This window comes from Pseudogymnoascus destructans, assembly GCF_001641265.1.
Source record: "Pseudogymnoascus destructans isolate 20631-21 unplaced genomic scaffold scaffold_9, whole genome shotgun sequence".
Classification (NCBI taxonomy): Eukaryota; Fungi; Ascomycota; class Leotiomycetes; order Thelebolales; family Thelebolaceae; genus Pseudogymnoascus; species Pseudogymnoascus destructans.
Genome location: NW_020167528.1, coordinates 251,895 through 276,776, shown reverse-complemented (window position 1 = coordinate 276,776; position 24,882 = coordinate 251,895). Strand labels below are relative to the sequence as shown.

General features: G+C 47.7%; 7 protein-coding genes across 7 annotated transcripts; 1 reads left to right on the top strand and 6 right to left on the bottom strand.

Annotated features, from left to right (window-relative positions):
• Positions 1-1,719: 1,719 nt before the first annotated feature.
• Positions 1,720-2,302, bottom strand: VC83_04177 (uncharacterized protein; the record flags this gene model as incomplete). The annotated part of the gene is made up of 2 exons (XM_024467812.1): positions 1,720-2,108; positions 2,188-2,302. 2 exons carry the CDS (start codon positions 2,300-2,302, stop codon positions 1,720-1,722), a joined length of 504 nt encoding a protein of 167 aa, XP_024324416.1.
• Positions 2,303-4,276: 1,974 nt separating this feature from the next.
• VC83_04176 (uncharacterized protein) lies at positions 4,277-4,913 on the top strand (the record flags this gene model as incomplete). The annotated part of the gene is made up of 2 exons (XM_024467811.1): positions 4,277-4,856; positions 4,909-4,913. 2 exons carry the CDS (start codon positions 4,277-4,279, stop codon positions 4,911-4,913), a joined length of 585 nt encoding a protein of 194 aa, XP_024324417.1.
• A 572-nt stretch (positions 4,914-5,485) lies between these two features.
• On the bottom strand, positions 5,486-6,305 carry VC83_04175 (uncharacterized protein). The gene is made up of 2 exons (XM_024467810.1): positions 6,161-6,305; positions 5,486-6,097 (listed from the first exon to the last, which is right to left on the bottom strand). The coding sequence occupies exons 1-2, from the start codon at positions 6,278-6,280 to the stop codon at positions 5,834-5,836; spliced, it is 384 nt and encodes a 127-aa protein (XP_024324414.1). The 5' UTR covers positions 6,281-6,305; the 3' UTR covers positions 5,486-5,833.
• VC83_04174 (uncharacterized protein) lies at positions 6,306-7,770 on the bottom strand. The gene has a single exon (XM_024467809.1). The coding sequence runs from the start codon at positions 7,637-7,639 to the stop codon at positions 6,617-6,619; it is 1,023 nt and encodes a 340-aa protein (XP_024324415.1). The 5' UTR covers positions 7,640-7,770; the 3' UTR covers positions 6,306-6,616.
• Positions 7,771-13,249: 5,479 nt separating this feature from the next.
• On the bottom strand, positions 13,250-13,648 carry VC83_04173 (uncharacterized protein; the record flags this gene model as incomplete). Its single annotated transcript, XM_024467808.1, has 1 exon — positions 13,250-13,648. One exon carries the CDS (start codon positions 13,646-13,648, stop codon positions 13,250-13,252), a length of 399 nt encoding a protein of 132 aa, XP_024324420.1.
• A 1,020-nt stretch (positions 13,649-14,668) lies between these two features.
• On the bottom strand, positions 14,669-15,175 carry VC83_04172 (uncharacterized protein; the record flags this gene model as incomplete). Its single annotated transcript, XM_024467807.1, has 1 exon — positions 14,669-15,175. The coding sequence occupies one exon, from the start codon at positions 15,173-15,175 to the stop codon at positions 14,669-14,671; it is 507 nt and encodes a 168-aa protein (XP_024324421.1).
• Positions 15,176-16,937: 1,762 nt separating this feature from the next.
• Positions 16,938-17,216, bottom strand: VC83_04171 (uncharacterized protein; the record flags this gene model as incomplete). The annotated part of the gene is made up of 2 exons (XM_024467806.1): positions 16,938-17,075; positions 17,112-17,216. The coding sequence occupies 2 exons, from the start codon at positions 17,214-17,216 to the stop codon at positions 16,938-16,940; spliced, it is 243 nt and encodes an 80-aa protein (XP_024324418.1).
• Between the last annotated feature and the right edge of the window lie 7,666 nt (positions 17,217-24,882).

Here is a 24,882-nt window from a genome sequence, read left to right as displayed (position 1 = left end):
ATTAGGATGTTGTCACGGTTCACCAAGGCATAGGGCGCCAGTTGGGTATTATGAATTAAACTCAATCTAGAGAAGAAAGGAAAGAAAAGAGGAGCACTCGAGCAGTGGCTCAATCTATATACAGCTATGTTGTTGTGGAGTGAATTCTCTTTAGCGAGACCAGTTCTGAAAATTCACTCCACAACTGAAAACTTCGCTCCAACCCCGGAAAGCTTCCCACACCCCTGAACCCCCACTCGAGCTGCAAGGCGCACTTGATATCGTAACAGATGTCATCTAAGTATGCGGTGCAGAAGTCGTCTAAGTATTGCATCAGGACGTCATTCATATACCGCTGATAGGTTGCGGGACCGTTCGTCAGTCCAAATGGCAGCACTTTGCACTTATAGGATCCATAGCGAGTCCGAAAGGTCGTGTACTCTTCCGAGTCGGGGTGCATCCGTATACGATGGAAGGCTTGTCTGATATCTAGCTTCGTGAAGATTTTTGCTTTTGACACCCGTCCTAGTAGTTCATCGATACGCGGGATGGGGTAGGGATCGTTCCGGGTGAGACCATTTAACTTCCGGTAATCGATGCAAAATCTTAATTTGCCATCCGCTTTCTTTACGAATAGGATAGGGGACGCGAAGGGGCTGTTGCTGTTGACGATGAATCCCTTTTCCAGGTTTTCCAGCAGGTATTGCTTGGTAGCCTTAAGCTCTTCGGTGCCCTGTCGATATAACAGGGAGAAAGCGTTTGGTAAAGGGGCTTTGAGCTGTATCTTGTGGTCGTATATGCGGTGGGGGGGAATTTGATCCGATTCCAACTTTGAAAAGACATCGGTGTACCTCCGGTGCATATGCGGAAGCTTCTGCTGGATGAGGTGGAGCGTTTCTTTGTCCTCTACCAACTCCTTTTTATAAATGATCTGATCGATTTCGTAGATGCTAGTCTGAAAAAACTCAGAGTCGTTTCGCATCATCTCATGGTGGAAAGCATTTGCACTGATTTCGCATATATGTATGGGCATAAACCTATGTACTAGGGTTTTCTGCGGTGGGGGCGAAACCTCCTGGTCTCGTAGTGGATTCGATGGCATATCGGCGATCTCTTCGTAGTCGAAAGTTATCACTTTCATTTCCATCGAGCGTCCGCCTGCACGGCGTCTGTCTTCACGGTGGATTGCGAAATCCCGGCGATTCGCATCTGACTGGTATGCAGGATGTTTAATGGACGTTTCGTGTGAGTGGTAGGGCAAGGTGATCTCCTTGCTCCAGCTAGGAGTCGGTGGGTACTCCTTTGGCCATACTAACCAGCTCTTTGCAGAGTCAAGTAGTATTCGGAAGCGGCTGAAAAGCTTCTTCCCAATTATCACATCTTGTGCTCCGAGGTCCAGGAGTACAAAGGTGCAGTTATATATTCGGCGTCCTTCGACTGTTAAGTGTAACTGAATATACTCTGATACGTGGCCTTGGATTTTGTGCTGAAATCCACGTATGGGTACAGAGTAGGGTAGTTTCCGTATAGGGCTCTGAAGCGCTTTCGACAGTCGTATTGCAAAAGGCTTGTTAATGACGAGGTAGCCGTTTGCTCCTGTGTCTGCTAGGGACTTCGTTTGCACCCCGAGTCCATTCATACTCAGGGTCATGTCGACTAAGAACTGGGTGCCTCCCAGGAGTTCTCGTAAGTCTAGTCCTTGCAGGTCACATTTGCGTAGACCTAGGAAGGAGCCTTCTCCTAGGCCTCATCGTTTTCCTCGAGGGACGCATCCGATTGAAGTTCCACAGCTTCTTCCCATTGTTCTTCTGCCTCGGGGTCGTTACGGTCCATTTCCTTGATAGTAGCGTTAAGGGGGCATTTGTCCTGGAAATGGCCAGGCTTGCCACACTTGAAACAGTTTCCTGAGGGCGCAGGGACTGCGGTTCTCAGACGTTCCGGTATGGCTGGCTTGGGGAGGAACGCAGTTCGGGTGAACAGAGTGGATGTGGCTCGAGTCGGCTTCGACGCTGACGACGCCTTTGCTGTATCCGTGGTACGTGTGGACGTCCTTGCGAGAGCGGGTAGCGGATTCAATTCATTGTTCCGGCGCTGTTCCTGGTCGAAGGCGGTAAGCCTCGTATCATGGTCTGGTATTCTCCATTCCATTGGTTTTTGATGATCGCTACGCGGCTGCGGAATTGGGGAGTCAACTTGTTCCACATGTACCGAAACCATTCCGACTCGGAGACTTGTCCTGTGATAGCTGCAGGTCGTCGAAGAGGTTCCTGGCCTGTTCCGTCTCGTTGCCTGTGAGGTAGTATGAACCTAGTAGATCCATCATCTCCTCAGCACTGCGGAACCCATGCGTAGCGGATAGGTATTGGGGCTCTAGGTAGGTCTTCGCCAGGCCGGTCGTAGTTCCCCATATCAACGCTCTTCTCGAGACGTCGGTAAGGTAGTGGTCCTCATTGACAACGAGTCAGTCCCGAATGGAAGCGCTCCATTGTAGGAAGGTATGTTCTACCCCATCGCTGAGAGGAAGAATTTTCTCAGAGATGGTTGATTTCTTATAGCGATTCGGAGGGCTCTCGGTGTGCATTCGTGACGACCCTGGAATTGATGGAGAACGAGTGTTCCGAAGAGGCGGCAATTAAACTATCTCGGGGGTGTTTCGTGTACGAGGCGTTCGTTGCTCCGTAGCTTCGACTGTGGGTATAGGGGCGTCCACCAGCGGTGTGGACGGAATTCTGGTCTGGGATGCCGACAGGATAACTAGTAGATCCTTGACCTCCTGTATCTGTGCTTTGAGGTGGTCCATTCGACTCGGGATGTCTTCAGATGGCCCAGCGGTCATAGCTGCAGCAGTGGTTTGTCTGGTAGTCATTCTGGGCAGTTGACCGTCGTTGTCTTGGGGTAAGTTTGATGTCGGCTTTTTTGACATATTGCCTCGGGTGTGTATCGGTACCGATACGAAAGAGCTTGACTTCCAGTAGCTCGTAGCTATCAACGCTCTTGTCCACAATTTCCTCTGTGCTATGAGGGGGTTCTTAAGGATCTTGTATCCTATTTGGCGCCAACGCGTCGGCAACTTTACCAGCTTGTTCTGAAGAATCAAACCCTGATCCACTGGCTGTCTGTGAGATCTCTGGAATCACGGCTATTTGAACTCGTCAGGTCTCTCCTCCGAAACATCACCGAGTCGCAGTCGATGGTGTAACGGTAGTTCTCCTGAGTCGTTCTGGTGTGGGATATTATTTAAGTACGGCCGTCCCCGGCAGGCGTGATCTTTTTTGTATAATGTAAGGACACAGGGCACCCAGCTCACAGTAATAGCATATGAGAGTGTGAGTCGGAGGCTAAACGGATGCTATCCTATAGGTCTACTACGAAGGATACAAAAAAGATGAAGGAGGAACCCCGTTGAGTCTGTTTCCTTGAGTATCTGAAACGGGCCCGACTCGGTTACTCCAACCCTAGCCCTGATCCTTCCACCGCAACAGGTCAGCATCGACCCTGAACCCTACACCCTTACCATCCCCCACTATAGTGTAACTCGCTATGTGCTCCTCTACTGGTTCGAAACCACACCGAATCGGATTTCATGCTTGTAGTGACCGTAACAGTTCTGAGATAAGGAGGCATCCTTACAACGACATAGTGGAGAGAATATGGCTGAAATGATATTCTCATTATGTCAGGAGTTGAATCTTAATTCAAAGCTACTTGCGATCACTGCAGATAATGCGGATAACAATGGCACTATGTTCTCATTTATAAGCTACTATCTCACAACGACATTACGCAATATATTGAGGAGCCAAACCTCTCTATCCGCTTTGAAGGAGATGCTAGCTATGTATGCTGTCTTGCACATGTTCTCAATTTAATTGTGAAAGACATCTTACAAAGTTTAAAGTCAGGGGATATGAAGACTGCAGTTGATACTTGCAACGCTATGGCAAATGGAACCCCTTTCCCATCAGGCCTCGCTGCACTTGCACGACTTAGACTTATTATAGTCTGGATGAATCGTAGTGCAGTTCGTCGGCAAAATTGGAAGACTGTGTGTACAGTTAACAACCTTCCAACAAATATGATTGAGTATGATGTTGATACACGATGGAACTCAACTTTCCAAATGATTGATGATGCCCTTAAGTCATCAAAGCAATTCACACTCTTTTGCAATTATAATTCAACTGCTATTCCCCTATTTAAAAAAGCTGATTGGGAGTAGCTTGAGAAAATCCATAAGGTTCTTATTAAGTTTAATGAGTTCTCAAAGCATATATCACAGGCGTCACCACAAATAAGCATGTCAGTCTACCTCTATTTTGAGTGTAAGAGCTTTTTAGAGGATGCAATTGACCAAAAGGGGGACTTTGCAAGCTTAGATGATGATATCTCAAAGGCTGTGCAGGTTGGGCTAAGAAAGTATGAAAAGTATTACGCATATATGGATCATGGGTCAAATATTCATTACATTGCGATGATGCTTGATCCACAACTCAAATTTGAGATGCTGAAAGAGGAATTTGAAGACGAAGATGCGACAAATGTTGTCAAGGAGCAAATACGGACCTACCTTCATGATCGTTATTCAACTCCTCCTCTGAGCGATGAGCTGGTACTCCCACCATTACTCAATCCGAAGACAATGACATCTCAACCCGAGCTAGATCCATATAAGCGTATGCTTGAGCGCTTTGGCAAAAAGAAGACCACAGTGAAGGTGTCTGATATTGATATATATCTTGATTCACCACCAGTGGCTGTTAGTGATGCAAAGTCAACTGATTGGCTCCTAAAGTGGTGGGATTCTCATAAGGGAGAATATCCGCTAATGGCATGTGTTGCACGCGATTTCCTTGCAATTCCCATTACAGAGGTTAGTTGTGAGCGCCTTTTCAACCAAAATACAGACTTATTAGGTTTACGTCGGCATAGTCTAAGTAGTGAAACTATGAGGACTCTAACACTACTTCGTGCGATGTGGGAGAGGGATTTGAGTAAAGGGGGGCGTTAGAGGCTAGGGCTGCATTCTATGACCTCAATGAATTCAGTTTCTAACTACAGTCTATCTAATTCGTTCAATCCGCGGATTGAATGGATTGACATCCGTATCCGTTAGTAAAAATCATAATTTGTATTCATATTTCATACTCATACTTTTTGGAATCTAACAATTTGTATTCATATTCACGGATACACGGATTTGACGGATAAATTGGTCATCCGTGCCGAGCCCTATATAGGAGTAGGCATGGATTACTTACACCATAACAAAAGTTGACTTGTCATTAATCCACGAGTCCAGCTCGCTTCCTATGAAGTGGATTAGAGAGAGTAACCAAAAACCCAAGCTCGATATACGTACAGTGCATCAATTTCCACTTATAAACCGTTTGCACTATGTTTAGGAATCGCGTGAGGCTAAAGGGTTAGCTTTTGACATCGGAAGCACGTATAGCAATTGTGACATACATAGATCCCAGCCTTTGAAAAGGACTTTCATTTCCTCCACACGAACGAGATTGACGACTAACAGCCTCTGGAAGATCATCCGGAACAAGTAGGACGATAGTATACATCTTCCCCGCACGCACAGAGTAACTAACAGCATGGGCTCCTGGGCCAATCCAAAAATGTACCGACGGGTTGCTCACCCATTCTCTCAGCTCAGGGCTTCAATATCGTCCAACGAGAGGACAACCCTATATCAGATCGCCAGTTGGTAGAGGCGCATCCTTGACATTCAAGAAGCAATTCCGACTTTGCGACCAGAGTCCGAGCTACAATAAGGTCCGATGAGAATTTAGCCCCGGAACTTGTGGTAACTTGTGGGAGGTCGAAATCGACCGATTGTACCCTTTCAGCTCGAATTTGACACCGAGGGCGAGGGCACGCTTATACAGCGCCAGCTGTAGATCGACGCGGTGAAAATCGAGAACGGCGCCCTATCATTGTCACGCATCTTTGTATTGAAATCCTTCTTCATGGCCAATACTTTTCCATCAGAGTATCTATGCACAGCCAGGAACGTTGGTTCGGCGGCTGTGGCCCAAAAGGAGTCTGGTAGGTCCCATTTTTTCAAGAGACGCGTGGCATTTGGTGCGACTTGGAGTCCTGCGCCTACCTTGTAGAACATTAGCGGCCTTGAAAGATATCATCATCTGTTGACAGCTTCAGAGGAATTTACCTCTTGCAATTCAGATGCCGATTCAATAACTGTAACGGAATGGCCTGAGATTGTGCATGCGATCGCTGTACTGAGGCCGCTCAGCCCAGCGCCAACGACGATTACTCGGAGGTGGGCCATGTATTATTCTTACACGCCACACCCCAGGACTGACTTGCTTGCTAAGCACCTCCAAACAGGCCGAAATATCTCCCTTGAATATGTTAGATATTTGTGTTCGCTATTGAGAATGGTACAGTGAAACGATAAAGGCAAAATGATACAATATGAGGCGCGGCGACAATGAGGAACGAGAATGGCGTCCAGCATAAATATTTGGCATACTATCCATCGGAAGCTCCCACGCTCTCACGATCCACCATCCGCTGATCATATGTTTAGCTATCCAGCCTCCATCGTCGCGCATCTGAGCAAGCTCCGTTACCTTAATCTATAGTGTTTTTGACCATGTCGTCTTCAATTCTGCAAGTTTTTCATCCACTCAACCACATTCTCTGCCCATTCTTCTCCTTTTTTATCACCACTCATCAGCGAGAATGGTGGACTAATATGATTATGTCCTCTCATCCACTTCAATTCTATTCCCTGTCCGCTTCCAAAACAGTCATCCCATAGACTTAAAAATCGTTCGTTCGGTTCGACAATTTCGTCCTCGGGATCAAGTTCTCCCAACATCACCAAAATATTCGGCATGCCGTTACGTGCAATCTCAAGCGTCCCCATTGATCCTTTTCTGGCCTTCAAAGTTTGCAGGAGGCCATTTGGACAGAAAAGATCATGAGATGATTCTTGTTGCGTGCCAGATAAATTTGGAGGATAGTAAGTTTGAAGAATGTCGGATCGCTCAGGGGTCGCGGACTTGAAATCGAGCGGGACGCTTATTAATGCAGAGCCACGTAAAGAACAGAGTTGAGACTGTCGTAGCGCATATCTCTGGTTCTCAAAACGCTGATCCAAGAGATACGTAGAAACGTGCACACCGCCTGCAGAGTTGCCCATGAGAAAGACGTCGCGCATCTTTTGGGCCTTGCCATCGCAAGACCGTAGATACGTGGATTCGAGCCAGTCTAAGACAACTCCCACATCTTCGCCTCCCGATGGGAAAACAGCATCTTCACCTGTGCCCAGGGCTACATCAGTAACTCGACGGTAATCGGCAATTATTGTCGTGAAGCCCCTCTTGGTAAAGAAGGCACCAAAATTGTGATAGACTAGCGATGACGGGATAAGAGGGAGAATTTTGTCGCCTCTGTTTAGCCCTCCACCGTAAAAAAAGATGATTATGGGAGAAGATGAAGAGTGGGTACTTTCTTCGTACAAGTCCAGTTGTTGCCGTTTGTGCTGTCCATAGGAGTAAGTCGTTGATGGAACTGAAAGAATCTGGGATTTATTCGCCACAAGGAGGGGTTTGAAAGCTTCCACTGTTGGTATAAAAATAGAAGCAATTGCTTTGCTTGGAAATTGCGCGATGGTATCCATAGCGCTCCAGGATGGTCAGTTTGAAGTCTTTTAACGATACAATATCATGGGTAGGCTGCGCACTACTCGCTCAATACTCGGCTCACTCGCTCAGTGGGTTACTCAGCTGGGTGAGTAGCTGAACCTTTTACTCGACTCGGTGAGTGAGGTCAATACTCAGTTACTCTGTAAAAACCCGGTGAGTACTCGGCTATCACGTGTAAGATTTATGCATCATGTGAACAGTCCCTCATACGATTAATACTGTTTTATGGTTAAGTTAAAGTATTACATCTATTAGCATCACTCTCGCCATCTCTAGTAAGCTGTGAGAACGAATCATGTATATTCCTCTATCTAAGTACCATGATTATCAGAAGATTATCAGAATGCTATTATCTATTATATATGCTTAAGAACATCCCTCCACCTTGCTTGATGAGGCCGGCCAGACCTACTAATACCTAAAGTATTTATAGGGTCTTGACGAGGATCCTTGACTGAGCGGAACGAGCTATGAGTCGAGATAACTGTGTATAGAACTTGTTTGTCATACTGACATTCGTTGCACTCAGTTTGCTATCAAACTCAAGAGCAAACTTAGAAATCTCCTCCTCAAACCTACAAGTCACTATACATATTTTGGCTTATCACACCAACAACAAGAGCAATACTACTCAACGATTGCTACAACCCTCTATGATTCATTACACGTCATCGCCCCTTAGTTACTGGGCCGATATTACCACATAGCATATCTCTACAACCCTCTATGATTCATTACACATCATCACTCCTTAGTTACTGGGCTAATACTACACATGACATATCTCTATCAACTAGAGGCCTAGGAACATGAATGATAGCTCCAAAAGCTTCTACAACCCTCTATGATTCATTACACGTCATCACTCCTTAGTTACCCACAAGATTGGTTAAGTTATGACATAATTTGTCTATAGGGGTACTCTGACCTTGGACCTCCTTTCACTTCCTATAGGCTAGGAACCTAAGAGATGGTTCTATGGGATTCTCTTACATTGACTACAGTTACCAAGCCTGGTTACTCATGAAAGTCTTGGAAAATAAGAGAACTACACTCCTTTAGCATAAATAGGATTGCCCTTTCCTTAAGAAAGGGCAAGCAGACAATACAGTAAATCGACTATCACGTACTTCTACGTCTTTTCCAAGCTTCCAAGCATTGATCTTGTTATTCCTTGTTTCTGAAAAGTCTCTGAGGTGCTAACCTCTGACTTATCCCTGAGTTCTCAGACTCAACATTTGTTACAACTTGTCTAAACCACTCCATTGCGTTGTGGAATAACCCTTTGGCTCTGTTTCCTAAGACAGTGTGTTGTCTTAGTAAAATCATCCCTTCCCCTGGGTGGCTAGATTCTCACATCTGGTGCACCCACCATTACATTGTTCATAAAATGCCTCTTGTGTGAGAATATGATCCTATTATAGGTATTAACCTACATGATTCTGGTAATAATCTGGTAATCCTTACTTGTTGAGGTCACATTTGATATATTCGCATTTGATAGAGACTTCCTTACCCATCCGTGACTTCTTTTTGCAAATGTCTGATGCAATATGTGTTGCCATAGACTTTGGGCCAGCAGACTTGATTGCAGGATGCGTAAGGGCCTTCGAACAATAAGTACAAATGACACATGGTTCTCCAGAAAGCCAGTACTTGGTGATAACTTCTATAGTATTGAGAACTCTGGTTGGTTGAATCCCATGCTATATGCACTGTAAATGCAGTGATGTTTGCAGAGAGGAATGCCCGCTTTGGTCGAGCGCCCGGTAATTGGCTTCAAGGCTTCCTTTGCCTTGGAGTCGTGGCTGGCAATCCTTTTCTGACTGGAGGAGCCGCGCTGAGCGGCGAGTTGCCACTTCCGCCCCTCGTTGGGTATTACTGTCTGCATGTTCTTGCAGTAGCAGCTGGTGATCGATGGCTTCTTGGTCATCACTTTCTTCTTGTTGAGCAATGTTTCTAGACCGCATAATATGTGGCCGTCTATCTACGACCATGGTATCTTCTTCAAGCAGCTCTAGCTCAGTGTTCTGTATAACAGGAGTGACTGTTTCACAGGCTTGCGGGTCGCTTTGACGTCCATTACAGCTGTTAGGGATGCTTCCTTCCTGTTTTAGCGTCTCAAACACATCTAGACGGTCCGTTTCACTGTCTAGATCGCTGATCTCAACGACAGCTGCTTCTGTCAGTGTGGTGATCTCGTCAAATACTACTGCTGACGATCGGATAACCCCATTTGTAGGGTCATATATCCGGTATATGGTGCTTCCGTCATATCCGACGAGGATTCCAGTCCTAGCTCTAGTGCTAAACTTAGCACTTCGTGCCCGTTTCTCTTTGTGGATGTGATAATGGGCATTGCAGCCTATTATTCTCATATGCGAGAGGTCAGGCTTCGATGCCTATCCTTGATCAGTGCTAAGGAGCTTATAGGAGTAAGCCCTGAACTGAGAGTTGCAGTCCGGTTTGTGATATACACGGCCGTTTTGATAATCTCAGGCCAAAGAGCCCTGAGCTGGTCATTGCTTAGCTCAGCTACTATTAGCTGGGCTTTCCATTCAATGGTCTCGATGATCATTGTCCTAGTCTTCTCAATGATGGTCCTATTTGACCGTTCAGAGACTCCATCTTGTTCAGGAGTGTAGATGACTGTATATTCGATTAGTATCCCCTTTCCTGAACAGTAGGCTCGAAGAGTGCCACCCCCATATTCCGTTCCGTTGTCAATCCGCAAAGCCTTAGGATAGCTTCCATATTGAGTCTTGATTAACTCGCAGAAATTGACAATGGCTCGGTGAGCATCACCCTTTCTTTGTAAAGGGTAGACCCATCGGGCCCGGGTTTTATCGTCAGTCATCATAATGGCCCACTCGGAGCCATCAATGCCCTTTGGTTTAATTGGTCCTATCATGTCGATATGGATCCGGTCGAAAGCACGAAGAGCCCTTATTTGAGGCTTCTTCGACTGCGTCCGCAGCGACTTTGCTGTGGTGCATGGCTTGCATAGTATTGTGCTCGATGGCTTGAACTGGAAGCCCCCTTCTAATATTAGCGGCTTCTTCTTCGCCAAGCTGACTGGTATAGCAACACCGGTCGTTGTTGCTGCTGTGCGAAGGACGTTCTCAGGTCCAAGATGACCGAGTCTTCTGTGCCACAGCTCAATTGGCTGCGGCTCCTGTTTTCTAGTGCTGGCGGCGAAGGCCTGCATTTGCGCTTCGGCCGTCAGGATTCTCATATGAGAACTAGTTGCGAGGCACACAGTTCTTGTCTATTCTTCTTGCTTCGGAGGGTCTGGGTAAAACCGTCAATGTAGAACCCCTTTTGCCCAATCCTGTTCGCTGAGAGCAGGTTGACCGTGAGCTCAGGTAAGTGATAAACTTGTATCAAGTCTTACTTCTCTTTCTATGCCGGTAGAGGTAATAAAAGTGAGGCGGACTGTGCCAACCCCTTCTGCCCGAGTCATTCCACCGGCAGTCTCAATTGGCCGTTCGGAACTCTCATTTTGAACGTAGTTCGCAAACAGCTTCCGGTCATGGCACATGTGGTGGCTCGCCCCTGAGTCAAGGATCCATTCCTGACGTTTGGCTGGGCCATTTGTAACGAAAGCTGCTATCAAGGCGATCGTCTCCTGTTTTCTAGCAGTATCATTAGCCCCTATATGAGAGGGCCGCTGCTCAGGGTGCTTCTTCCAGCACTTGGCTTCTGAATGCCAGTCTCGGCCACAGTGGTTGCAAGACTCTCTTGGTCTTGAGGCAGAGGCTTGACGGGCCCCTCCTCTACTGCCGCCACGGCCACTCGCCCTTCCAGTATACCCACCTCTTTTTGGTGGCTGGTTTCCGTATAAGGCGACGGCTCGTTCATCAGCGACATTACGGGACCGGCTCTCTTCTAAGAGCCTGTCCATTAGATCATCCAGATTTCCAATTTTAGGCATGCTTCCCAACTGGTATTTCCGCATTTTGCCCCTATATTTGTCCGCCCAAGTGGGAAATGTAGCTTGAACTGCATTTAGGTAATGCAGCATCGACATGACTGGTGGAACACCCAATCCAGCGCCTGATAACTTTGAATTGATATTCTTAAAGCGTATGTTAAAGGCGGCTATATCTTCTGGATCAAGTGATAGTGAGTGCCAGTCGTCGAAACCTTTGGTGAGCACGAAGTTGCCCTTTCCTTCATACCGGTTATGGAGGAGCTTCCAAGCTTCGGCGGCGCTGACAGTCAGTCGAATCGTTTCGACTGTTTCGGATCCGCATGTGGCTTCGATTATCGAGTAAGCGTGGGCGTTACCGGTAAACCAGATGATATAGGCTGATTCCTTCTTTCCGATACCCAACTTCTCATATTCGTCAGCCGGCTCCGGCTTCACCCCTTTGCCGAGGCCAAGAGCGTATTCCAGTACACTTGCCTGGGCTAGTGTCTGTTCAATTCGTCTCTTCCATGAGAGGTAATTGGCACTGCCCTTCAGCTTCTCTTGACTCTTCAACGTGGCGATGAGTCTTTCCGTCGTCATTCTGGCCAGTGATGCTGCTGGTGGCGACGGGTATAGGCCTTTTCGAGAGACTGATTGGACGTTCTAGACACTCGATGTTTGATATCCTATTCTTGGTTATAAGAACGCTCTGCGTCCGGGCTCATAACCTGTTGAATCTGCGCTTGGTAGGTTCGGTAGAATAGTAAATGATAATTCCGGTATCACGAGTAGGGCCCAATTGATCAGTAGTAAAATGCATATTCATTTAATCTAGCTACTCTAGCTACTCTATACTGTAGAACTCTCCTCTGAGTCGCGGGTAAGCAAGTCCGTAGGCTTGACCGGAGTTTGCCCCCGAGTCTATTTCTCATGGTGCGGAGTGAGAACTCCGCCGCCTGATGCTTCGGGCATGGAGTGAGAATTCCACATGTCTGCAAATAATTTCGTGAACATAGCTGTTGCACAAAACAACATTTGCTTTGATTAGTACCCACTTTAGCATAACATTGGCGAATCACGAATAGGAGTGACGCAGGAGTCCAACCCGTGCGCCAGAGGTTATGTTTTATATGCCATGGGGGAGTGCTGCAGACATTTGGAATCTAGCTGGACTAGTGAGTATACCATTCTCCAGTATCCCATTGCCTCGCTGACATCTTAGTAGATTTGTGACCTATTTGAAGGCGAGCATCTGTTTGGAGACGTATTCGACGCGAGAGGCGGCCATGATCCGTTCAAACATTTTGCGCTTATAGTCGCTTTAATTGGGGAACCACCGAGCGAATTTGTTAGACGCAGTGAGACGACGGGGCACTGTTTTGACACGAATGGTGAGCGCCCTGCCTCCGCGCTGGGAGTTTGTTGACCTAACCGGAAGCATATGTAGGCATCTGGATTGCCCACAAAGACGCAGCGATACCATTGGTCTCCCTGGATGACTTGGAGAAGAGACTCTCTCTGGGCACGAAAAGCAGCTGTTCATTCAGTTTATGGGGTCGATGCTCAAGTGGATGCCAGAGGAACGGAAGACTGCAAAGCAGCTACTAGAAGACCCACGACTGCTGTAATATTTCGACCGGGCATTCTTTGCTCGGCCACGTTCACGGGGAAATTATGACAAGATAAAACTGGGCATAACAATACCATTTTCGATCAAGAACGCGATCACATCGTCCTTTCCCAGATTAATTCCCATGAAAAAACTTGATACTGCAAAAGCATTTTCTTTTGCATCCCTCTCCTCCCAGGATTTAGTCGAGGGGGGATAAATCTGGGCATATTGGCGCCAAGTCTCCAGATCCCAAGTTATATCATCGCGGCTTAAAGTTGCACTACTGTTCCTTCGAGCCTGCAGAATGCTCTCAAGCCCAGAAAGTTCTCCAAAGTATCCAGGGAGTTGTTCTGTTCCAAGGTCATATTCAGGTGGTGTCCGTTCTGTCCCTGGCTCATACTCGGGTGGCGAAGGTTCCTGTGATTCTTCCACCACCCTGTTATCTGTGTCGGAACTCATTTTGTATCGGGTATTTTGTTACAATAGGGTTAAGAAAATGGTCGTCCATGACGAATTGTCCTTTTCTTATCATCGTGAAGCTGGATTTGCATGTGAAATGGGCGAGGTTCAACTCTCAGGGCTGAGTTCTCATGGCGGTGGCTGGTGTGAGATGTGGCGTGGCTTGGTTTCTCCCTAAATTCCCGCAACGGACCATGCATAGTGAGAAGTTGATGGCAAGTATTCGATTTCAAAGTTGCTGGCTGACAAAAACAAATAAATAGATAAAATAATTATAGCCCTGAGCAGTTAAAGGCCTTGACTTGCTCTACAGTCTCCATAAATATTCAAAGCTTAAATGGGGTTCATGGGCTGTTTCTGACCCTTGCCTGTTGTGCACAGTCCCATTTTTCGGACTGTGGGACGGCACGTCTTCAGCCACAGGCATCAGCTCCATTCCACTCACGCCGTGATGTGATATACTGTCGTCAACTTTGAAGCGGTGGAAGAGGAAAATTGTGACTTTGGATGCCCATGGGTGAGCTAGGTGACCAGTAGCCAAGCAGAGAACTGGGCTGCGACGACAAAGGGCGCACGCAAAGATTGCAGGCCAGAATGCCCGCCCATTGTCGCATTTTAGTCAGCTTTATGCCCAACACTCAAAGGGCAAGTGGCCATCGCAAAGTGCGCAAGGCTCGGCCATTAAAATCCCCAATTCTCTGTCCAGTTCCGCCCGCCGTTCCTGTCTCACCTATTCCAATGGTGGAGTACTAAGCTAATCCCTCGCTCTTTCCCCCCTCGCTTTTCCCTCCTCGCTCTTTCCCGTTTGCTCCTTCCATCTCGTCGCCTCCCGCCCGCCCTTTTCCCGTTCTCTCGCTCCTTCCCATCCCCGCTCTTTCCATTTTGCCCTCTTCCCTCTCGCTCCTTCCCTCTCGACCTTCAATTTACGTACATGTTTGCTTAGATTAACACATCCCTCGCAGAGATCTTGATACCTGGGATATCTTGTCGTATGATCCAATATATCAATCACCTACCCGCTCATCCCCATCTCCCCCTCTTCAATGGGATGCGCTTTTCGGTAATAAAGATTTCCTCATGTAGGCCACCCAACCTATCCGCCTTATGTAGGTACTTACTATGCGCTGGCCCGTCCATCCAGGACGGATCCAACCAGTCGTCGGCCGACTTTGGATCCATGGTCAATGGTCTGTTAGGACTACGATAATCCCCCCCTAATTGTAGTGCGGGGTTAAACTCATTGTCGAAACCGAACTTCAACAACTCCCAGCTCTTCCCACCGCGGGCCCATGTTATCATCCCCACCGTACCGCTCTTCCCGACCGGAAGCTCTAGCAAGCGCTTCTCATCGTCCCAGGCAACCTGCGTCGTCGCCAGGTCAACTGTCGACAACGATACCTGTTCGCTCTCTGTCTTTGTCACCGTATGGATCGGTGACGAGAAATTCCGCAGGTAGAACCCATAGAAGGGCTGCGGTCCCAGGGTCATTCCCCACAGATGCTGCTGCACAAATACATTCCTATACATCAATTTCTCCGCCAGATCCTCCCTAAAAACAAACCTATCCTTGCCCTCAAGTGCAACACATGCGTGCTGGTCGGCCTGTGGAAGAAGCCGCAGAAAAATCCCGACGCGACTGTTCGGCACTCCAGCACGCTCGCAGTCCAGCACCGCGAGATGTCTCCGCACCTCACGAAGTCATCTGGGGATTGAGCGAGCAGACCCCGTGCGCGGGGTTCGTTGGAACTCCATGCAAACAGCGAGTGATCGGCGGAGTGCTTCATAATCTCCTCTTGCAGGCGGATGAAGGCCCGCTCGCCCTCACCGTATAGCATTGGTATCTTGACGCCGAATAGCCCGAACAGAGAGTAAGCAGTGTCCTCTGGGACTGTCGTCTCGCGCCCCGCGGCCCAGGACATGCGCCGCGCAATGCTGAACGCCGCCAGGTCACCACCATTGAGTGCATCCATGTCAATCCCTGTCTTAGCCACAATAGCTGTGCCCAACGTCGCCTTCGTCCCGATCTTGTGCCATGACACATTGTAGAATCACACTTCGAATCGCGGTGGAAATGTTACTCCGCTGCATCGCTTGACGACAAGGATGGCCGTCCACGCATCAACTCTTCGTGGATCATCAAGAACATCATGGTTAAGGCGGAGTGTTTGTGAGTTATATTATATATGTATCATGGGTATCATAGGCTCGCAAACATCCCCGGAGGTGTACAACAGATCCCTCAAGAATTTGATGCGATTTCCCTTATCACCTTGCCTTCGGATTTAACCAAACTCTTAATTCATGAGATGCCTTCATGAAACTTTCTCCAAAGCTTTTAACGATTTTCCACAGCTGTTTTGGGATGAAACGAAACCATTCCAAACATCAGTCAGCGTAACTCTCCGAAGGAATGATATGACGGCCTCCACCATTGTTGACAGGAGCCAGACTATCTTCAAGACGACATTCAAAACCGCCTTTGTGGAAGAGGTAATGATGCTCGAGATCCATCGTGCTAAGATGCCAAGGGCTTTCGGTAATCTTTCGGAGGCCAGTTTCCACAACCAAATCGAAATATTTTTGACCCAATGTGGCAGGGTCTTGGTTCCAAAGTTCCAACAACCCCGTGGGATTTTTGCCAAACCTCTGCCGACCCCCTTCCCAAATCGCACAGCCCTTCCCGGTAGCTTAAGTAGTTCGTGCTTGCACCATGGGCCAAAATCCTTTCGGTTTTTCCAGCACCGCGCACACCCCTTTAACATCGGCTTGACAATTGTATAGACCCATTGGAAAGCGGCAGAAGTTACGAGAGAGCCCATACCAACTTTCCTCTGTCGAGTTAGCCTAATTGATTTGTTGGAGCACCAAGTCGCGATGTAAGGAACAGAGCCCAGAAAGCGTCCAAGGGCCCAGGAAATCTCCTGAAGCGAATACGGGAAGATAACAGGGGCGGGGCACCTTCAAGGGGATGATAATCACCAGGCACCCAAACCATCATAATCCCAGCGAAAATATGGTGGTAGAAGGTAATTATTAAAAGCACAGCATACCGAATCTGTACAGAAACTATGTATGGTACGTTCACGCTTACTCCAATGCCTTCGCCGCCACAACCATCTTCCATCTCGATGCACGCCTTCAGACATGGCACCCCAGATGGTTCCAGTGTCAGCGTAGCAAGTCTTATGGTTAAGATCCTTCCAAATGCGGCGAGACCTCTTATTTGCTTTGTCGACACAGATGCTCTGCTGCCGTCCGCATGACGTGAAGTCGGCAACACCCATCATAGCTAGACGTGGTAGAGACGCATTGACCGCAGTCGATTGACGCGGATCTGTAGATGAACCATGAGGTTGTGTTCCACGCTCTCGTCCTGCCAGAACTGAATCATAAAGTCGAAGCTGGCGTTGTTGTCGGGGCAGGCGCCCTAGCTGCAGCCGCTTCGCTCGGAGATCACACTCACATCAGTGGCATTGATGGTGACGCTCTCGGGGTCATTGACGGGGACTGTGGCAACAATTCCAGCCAAAGCGAGGATCGCCACGAAGGCGTTCTTTAAAGTGAACATGGTTGAAAACTATCAAATTTTCGTAACAGTTTGGCGGCTCAATATGAATATTTATTGAGAGATGTTCTAATATCCAGCGCAACATAATGTGAGAGATTCGAGAGTTTTTATACCATTCTTGAGCCCGGCCTGTCGGCCAGAGGGTTCCTGCCATCCAGGTTATGCTTCGAAACCAGGGTTATGGTTTGTCTTAGCACCCGCATTCTAAAAATCTAAAGCAGATCCCTGGCCTACCTCTGATTGGGACTTTGGATGAATTCCGTTCTTGTAGGATCGCCATCCCGACTATCAAGCCACATCGTGCTTCTGCAGGAGCCAAATCCTTACAAACAATGTTCCATGCTAGCCGTTTCCATTCGCCAAAGCGCTCAGTCCCATGAGCTTGACAGCCGCCAGCGCCCAACGCGCATCCTACCGTCACATTTGCGCCCATATCGAGTTCTCAGTTTTGGTGAAGTGTGCTGGATGGTAGGTACCAAGCCACGGGTGGCAAGTTAGCTTAGTGGGCGAGAGGGAAAGATCGAACGGGCAAGGCTGGGAGGGTGGGATAATGATGGTTTTTTCGACTCCTAGGAGGGGTATTAGGTCCGTACGGTTTCTATAGGCTTCAAAATGCGTCTTGGAGTTGCTCCGGGCTCATAACTGTTTAGTAATCTGAGTATTGTTCTGTCTAATTATAGCTGCCTGAAATTACGGTGAAGTTGAGTTGGGTCACGTGACCGTATTACAACACCACTTCCTTGGTCGTCAATGCGGCGTGTCACGTGACTCAACCTATATTATACGGACGACAGCCGAGATCACGATTTTCACCTGTAAACGTTCACTCTTATCCTCCACCTTGTCACTTCCTCTCCACTCCAGTAAGACTTTGCCCATTGAACGTAGCCCTACCTATTCACGCTCACCATTTAGCAGGTTCCCATCCCACTCAATCTTCTGTGAAGGAGAGGTTTTATACGTTGCTCACCGCCACGGAAACGAGACCCCGCACCTGACCACTCCGCCAACAACCCACCCGCCTTCCAAAGCGGCTGCGTGAACCCCCATTTCATGTTTGCCTAAGCCGCCGCAAAGATGATGATCACGCGTGGTTTCTCGCTCACCAACTTCGCCATTGGCACCTCGGCGTTGTGCTTCCAGATCTTCGTCCTGTATCCTTGGCACCAGCAGCTCGATGACGACTTCAAGGAGCTGAAGAAGGAGCACCTGCGCGTGCTGCATGGAGGAGAGAAGGCCCGCATGGCTGAGCTGAAGGAGATCAGAGAGGGACTGAGCATCTTGAACAAGAAATCTACCTGAAATGGCTTATGGTTTCTTCGTCAGCGATCTCTCGTTTCTACTCCCCCCCGCGCTCGTACGCGTCGCTGATCCTTCAGAGGTGGAATTCTTCGCTAGAGATGCTACAGGAAATGGCGCCTGGTTTTCTGCGGTGATATATGCGGTTCTAAACTAGACTTCTCATAGAGATAGAGCATAGAACATGGCAACAATTACCTTATGGGGAATTCGTCTTGAGCGGTTCGTGATTTATTACTTAAAAGCCACGGCTTGGTGCGTAGAGGATACAGGAGCCATGGGAGCAATCCATGCGAGTAGGCCACACTGAGAGCAGAGGGCGAGGAGGCGTATGAAAGGCCGAGTGAGATTTTGCAGCGGCTCCGGCATTGTTATTGTTATTCACTAGTGTTCTCCTACCGGAGCTAAGCATATCCGTTAGATATAAATGCGATGGTAATGTCTCCTATACTTATATCTATCGTTCTATATTAGTGTGCGTTTTGGCAAGTTGGGGTTTGTGAAGTTTCAGTCCCAATCAACATTTACGTGCTCCTCACAAGCCCTAGAGACTGGGACGAGTGGATAGAGACTATCAAAACTGCTTCAATGAAGGCAGGAGTATGGGGGTATATCGATCCATCAATCGAGGACCCTCCTACACTCCTACAGCCCGTTTGACCTATTCCTGAGTTCGTACGGAGTGCCACGCAAGCTGGTGGTGGTGTTACTGCTCAAACAAGACCTGGAGTGTCAACAAGAGCTTCAGGTAGCCAGACCATCCAACCTTCAGTAGAAGGCCAACAGCAATTAACGCCAATTACGTATGCATCTCTTACAGAAGATCAGAAGGAACAGCTTCGAAACCTACAAGCTGATTTCCAATATGAGCGCAAGGTGTGGGAAAAGCAGGAGGAAGCAATTCAGGGGCTTCGCTCTAAGATCCAAGAAACCATCAAACGCGACTTCCTACCCTATACCTACAATTGCGTTACTCCGTACAATATGCTTAGAAAGCTACGAGACCAATTCGCACCTACTCAAAGAGCTAGAATCGGAGAATGGAGACTAGAATGGCAAAAGGCTGCGAAAATGCAAAGAGGCAAGGACCTTGAAGACTGGCTCCTAAACTGGGAGAATCTATACACTCAAGGCCGTACGCTACAGGCAACAGAGGTTATCGACCCTCACGATGCTATCTATACCTTCCTTGATGCAATAGGACCTTGCGAATTCCGAGGACCATGGAAACACAAGCTAGAGAAGCAGACAAAGTCGTACGAATTTGAGGAGGTCTACGACAGTATAGAACCAACCGTAGGCAAGAGAGATTCACCCAGAAACCTAGGGGGGAACATGGAGTTTTCGCACTACAAGAGGATGACAATAGCGACCTACAGCCAATGCTTCAAGGCTGTACGAACAACCTACAACAAGGTCAGCAAGGTCAGAGAGGCAGAAAACAGAAAAATCAGGCTCGACTAGACTGCCCTTGCAGAACAACACACAAGTGGCGGGACTGCCTCTATGTGATGAAGTCAAAGCGTTTGAGGCAATGGCAAATAAAGAGATTGAAGCTAAAGTAGAGGCCTATATAAGTGACAAACCAGGATTCCAGTACGTTATCCAAAAGACAGAAGAACAGAACAATTTCAACAACCCGAATGGAGTACAATCCCGTATGAATACAGATCCACCTATGTTTTTCACTACAGTCTTCCAAGTCTCCCAAGGACTAAAGCCGAAAACCTCAGCCTATGATCTCTCGAAAAGCATAATTCTCGACTCTGGAGCTACAATTCACGTCTGCAACAACCGTACGAGGTTCTACAATATCCAAGAATGTCAAGATAATAGCTACCTCTTAGCTGGAGACCAAAGGGTGAAGATTGAAGTGTTTGGGTCTGTAGATATTACAGTCCAAAACGGGGAGGATAAGAAGTCTCTACGGACTATCACCCTTACAGATACAGCTCTCGTTTCATCCTTCCACACTTCAGTCACTTCTCTTAGACGATTCATCCAAAAGGGAGTTCATTGGAATACCGCCGCACAAGGACTTACGTATGGAGATCAACCGTTCTGCAACACTCCAATGCTTCATGGACAATGGGTTCTTGAATACATCAAAAATGAGCCTAACCGAGCTGTTTATAGCACTCAGGATCAACAGGACAACGTTGTCCTATCTTCGTACGGACCTCGTAAGGACCTAAAAGGCACTGCAAAGGAATGGCATAACTGCATGGGACACCTAAACCAAAACGCCATTAGAAAACTCCAAGAGAAGACCGCTGGAGTTATCATCACAGACCTAGACTCGTACGATACTCAGTGCGAAGTATGCCAACTTACGCATGCTACAAGGCAGATTTCTAGAAGATCTACACCACGCTCAAAAGTGCCATATGAGAAGGTCCACCTTGACCTAATCCAAATGCCAGAGGCGTACGATGGCAGCACACAAGCCTTACACTTCCTATGTGATAATTGCCTCATGAACCACGTCTATACTATAAAGGATAAAACACAAGGAACGCTCCTACAGATGATTAAGGACTTTGTGAGCTACGTACGGAGAAGATGGGGGTTCCAAATCCGCATATTCCACCTAGATGGTGAAGCCTCACTTGGAAATGAATGGGAGGGTTGGATTAAGGACGAAGGATATGAAATCCACATCTCTCCACCCTATACAGCAGAGCCGAATGGAGGAATAGAGAGGTCAGGCCATACGATAATCACACGATCACGCGCACTTAAAGAATCAGCCAACTTACCAGAAGGAATGTGGCCTGAGATTTTCAAAACAGCAGGGTACCTCATAAACCGCTCACCATCGTCAGTCATAAACGATGAGATCCCGTACAGACTTCTACCCCAGTCCTTACCTACAGAGAGCCAAAAGCCAGAGCTACTTAAGCCATTACTCTCTCATATTCGCGCTTATGGCTGTAGAGCCTATGCCCTTATTCTAAACAAGCCAAAGCTTGAGAGGATACAGAGGAACGCCCAAATAGGCTACCTAGTTGGCTATAACTCTCCAAACATATTCCGCATTTGGGTTCCGCAACTTAAAAGGGTTATAGTTACAAGAGACGTTACCTTTGATGAGACAAAGGCTTATGACCCTTCGTATGAGGCTCAGCTTGTCCAAACAGAGCTCGAAAAGACAGTTCAGGTCATTGAAATACCAGATATTCAAGATCAAGAAGATGAGGAGTTTGAGGGGGAACAACAGCCTCAGAACGGGACAACAATTCCGTACGAATCAGAGGCAACAAACACCTCCTCTCCTCAAGAAGAGCCGCCTACTCAGAAGGACCACGGAGCTACAGAGCTACAGGAACAACTTCAAACGCCTGAAATGACACCGGAACGCCCTGAGGACACCGTACGAAGACACGACGTCTACCTAGCTACAATAGCGATACCAGAAGCAAAGCTAAGCTTACACCAAGCTTTCCTAGTAGGAACGGAGTTCAATCGACAGAGCATACACCATATGGACCTACCAGCTGCTCCAAAGTTCTCTAATCAACTCCAAACTCATCCACATCGAATAGGATTCCAAGCTGCAGCTGCAAAGGAAATAGGAGACCTTCGAAAGCAAGGAACGTTCACATCTGTCAACGACAGCTCCGTACGGAACTTTGTGATACCCCTTATGTGGGTTTTCACATACAAATTCAATGACAATGGCTACCTTCTTAAATATAAGGCTATACTTGTTGTAAGAGGCGACCTACAACGCTATTCTATCCATGATGAGACGTACGCAGCTACGCTTGCTTCGAAAACCTTCCGAGCCTTAATGGCAATCACAGCCTACTTTGATTTGGATACACAACAATTAGATGCTATAAACGCATTCAAAAACAGCCGTATTGACGAGGAGGTCTACGTACGGTGTGCAGACGGCTACCAGGAGCAAGGAAAATGCTGGAAACTTAACAGGGCACTCGATGGACTTCGAAGGTCCCCCTTACTCTGGTTTCGAGACTTCTCAGAGACACTCAAGGCTCTAGGCCTCGTACAGGTCCCAGAAGCACAGTGCCTCTTTGTATCTTCAAAGATTATTGTCTTCTTCTATGCATCCTTAGCCATCCTAGCCACAAAATGGAGGCAACACAGTTCCGTACGAGACTGATGGAAGCGTATGAGTTTCGAGAAATAGGAGAACTTCAATGGTTCTTAGGCATAAGAATTGTGAGGGACCGCACCCAGAAAACCCTATGGCTGTGCCAGGACTCCTATATCGACAAGATCACAACTACGTACGGAGTAGCCTCTATTCGATCCACCGAACGCCAATGGTTACAGACAACCTAACCCAATTTGACGGCCAGGCAGATAAGCAACAAATCTATCTTTACCAACAGAAAGTAGGATCAGCAAACTATGCAGCAGTCGTAACGAGACCTGATATAGCCCGTACATCAATCCAGGCCCAGACCACATGGCTGCAGTCGACAGACTTCTACTCTACCTTAAGGATACTAAGACCTTCAGTTTGGACCTAATATTCAAGAGGCTCGCTTTCAATGCTCTAGTGACGCTTCGTATGCAGACTGCGAATCAACAAGAAAGAGCACAGAGGGTTATTTGTTTACCTTATTTGGAGGGGCAATAGACTGGCGCTGCTCAAAGCAGAAGACTGTGTCAACCTCTACAACAGAGGCAGAGCTTCTAGCTTTGTCCCACAGTGCGAAACAGCTCTATTGGTGGCAGCATTTCTTCAACACAATCAAACTCGATCTAAACGAGCAATACTCACTTAATTGTGATAATTTGCAGACCGTACGGATCTTACTTAAGGAGTCTCCAAAGCTAGTTACAAAGCTGAAGCATATTGACGTCCACTCACATTGGTTAAGACAGGAGGTTGAGCATCGGAACCTCAATATCAAATGGATAGCTACGTACGAAATGCCAGCAGATGGATTCACCAAAGCCCTAACACACCAGAAGCATAAGGAGTTCATTAAGCATCTTAACCTAGTGGACATTAAGCACCTCCTTTAGGAGTGTGCTACTATGAAAACAACTCCGTACAAAGCATTGGCAACCTTCTAAACTCGGACAGCAGCCCTCTAGATCGCTATCAACTAGCTAGATCTACAAATCTATTTCAGTCGGCAGGTATTAGGACAACTCGAGTACTCGAAGCTATATAGCTCTGTACGAAGCTAGTACTCTCCAAATCAGCAGCCCCTATTACCATACGCTACGTCTTACTATGCATTCTTATTTCATAAAATCGTCAAGTTTCTCATGAAGATATTTCGAAGGGAAACCTTCTAACACTCATTTTTGCACAAGTAGTACTCCGTACGATACAGATACTACACTATGCACCAATATTTCACAGTCATTTTTCGAAATTTTAATTCCATTTCAAAAAAGGGGGAAGAAAGATGAAAACAGGAGAAATCCCCAACTTTTACTATACAAATCCAGGAGATTTTCACACTTCCTACTACGTATGGACATGTCACAACTAGAAAAGAAGAATCAAAGCGAAATCCATTGCCATTTCCGACTATCTAAGCATCCAAGGTTCACAAACCAGATATCCACCAGTTAATCCACCACAACATGGTTCTTAGCAGCCATAGCTGCGGCCTCGCGGGCCAATTGGGCGGTGTGGGCATGGGTGCCAGCTCTCTTGCCAGCCTTTGGTGGCTGGGGGGGTGGTGGGGTGGCCGGGCGCCAGGTCTTCGCGGTGCCTATCCAGAAAGTCAATTCAAGCTACGTACAATACTAGGAAAGGAAGACTTACTAAAGGAGCAACCCGCCGCGTTGTGCTTGAGCACACAAGAGCAACAGGCGCCGCCCTGAAGGGCACCGGAGACGACACAGAAGAGGAAGAAGAGGCGCGCACGGTTACTACCGTTCGCGTGGACACACTGGTCGCACTCTGGGGAGGTATGGCCTGAAGCTTGAATATACCAAGCCGCAAGCTCTTGGGGGTGCGTAACCACCACCTCGCCTGGGCCCTCGTAGCCCCGCTCCAATTCCACCTCCATAAGAACCTCATCCTCCGAGGAGGGAGCCGAGCCTAAGTTGTAGGCAGAGAGGGAGTCGCGTAAGTCCTCGCAGACTTGAACCATCTTGAGGTTGCCCTCGGTAACTTCGCCAACGACTGGCATCTTGATTGATTAATTGATTGATTGATTGATTGATTGATTGATTGATTGTGGGGGGTGGTGGGTGGCGGGGTGGAGGGGTCGGGTTTGGCGTGGTTGTGTAGGAAGAATGGAGCCGACGGGCCCGAAGCCGAAGCTCTATACCCGTACGGTCTTGCCGGGTAGCTTGGGGAGCAACCTTTCTCCTAATTCCCCTTTAATTTACTACTGTAGAGCTGGGATACGTGGGGGGTGTGTTG

What these genes read in the sequence shown, in the direction of transcription:
- VC83_04174 (XM_024467809.1), bottom strand. Translation starts at nt 7,639, where the DNA reads ATGGATACCATCGCGCAATTTCCAAGCAAAGCAATTGCTTCTATTTTT.
- VC83_04175 (XM_024467810.1), bottom strand. Translation starts at nt 6,280, where the DNA reads ATGGCCCACCTCCGAGTAATCGTCGTTGGCGCTGGGCTGAGCGGCCTC. An exon ending in CGGCATCTGAATTGCAAGAG is followed by an intron (nt 6,098 to 6,160) that starts GTAAATTCCTCT and finishes ATGTTCTACAAG; the next exon opens with GTAGGCGCAGGACTCCAAGT.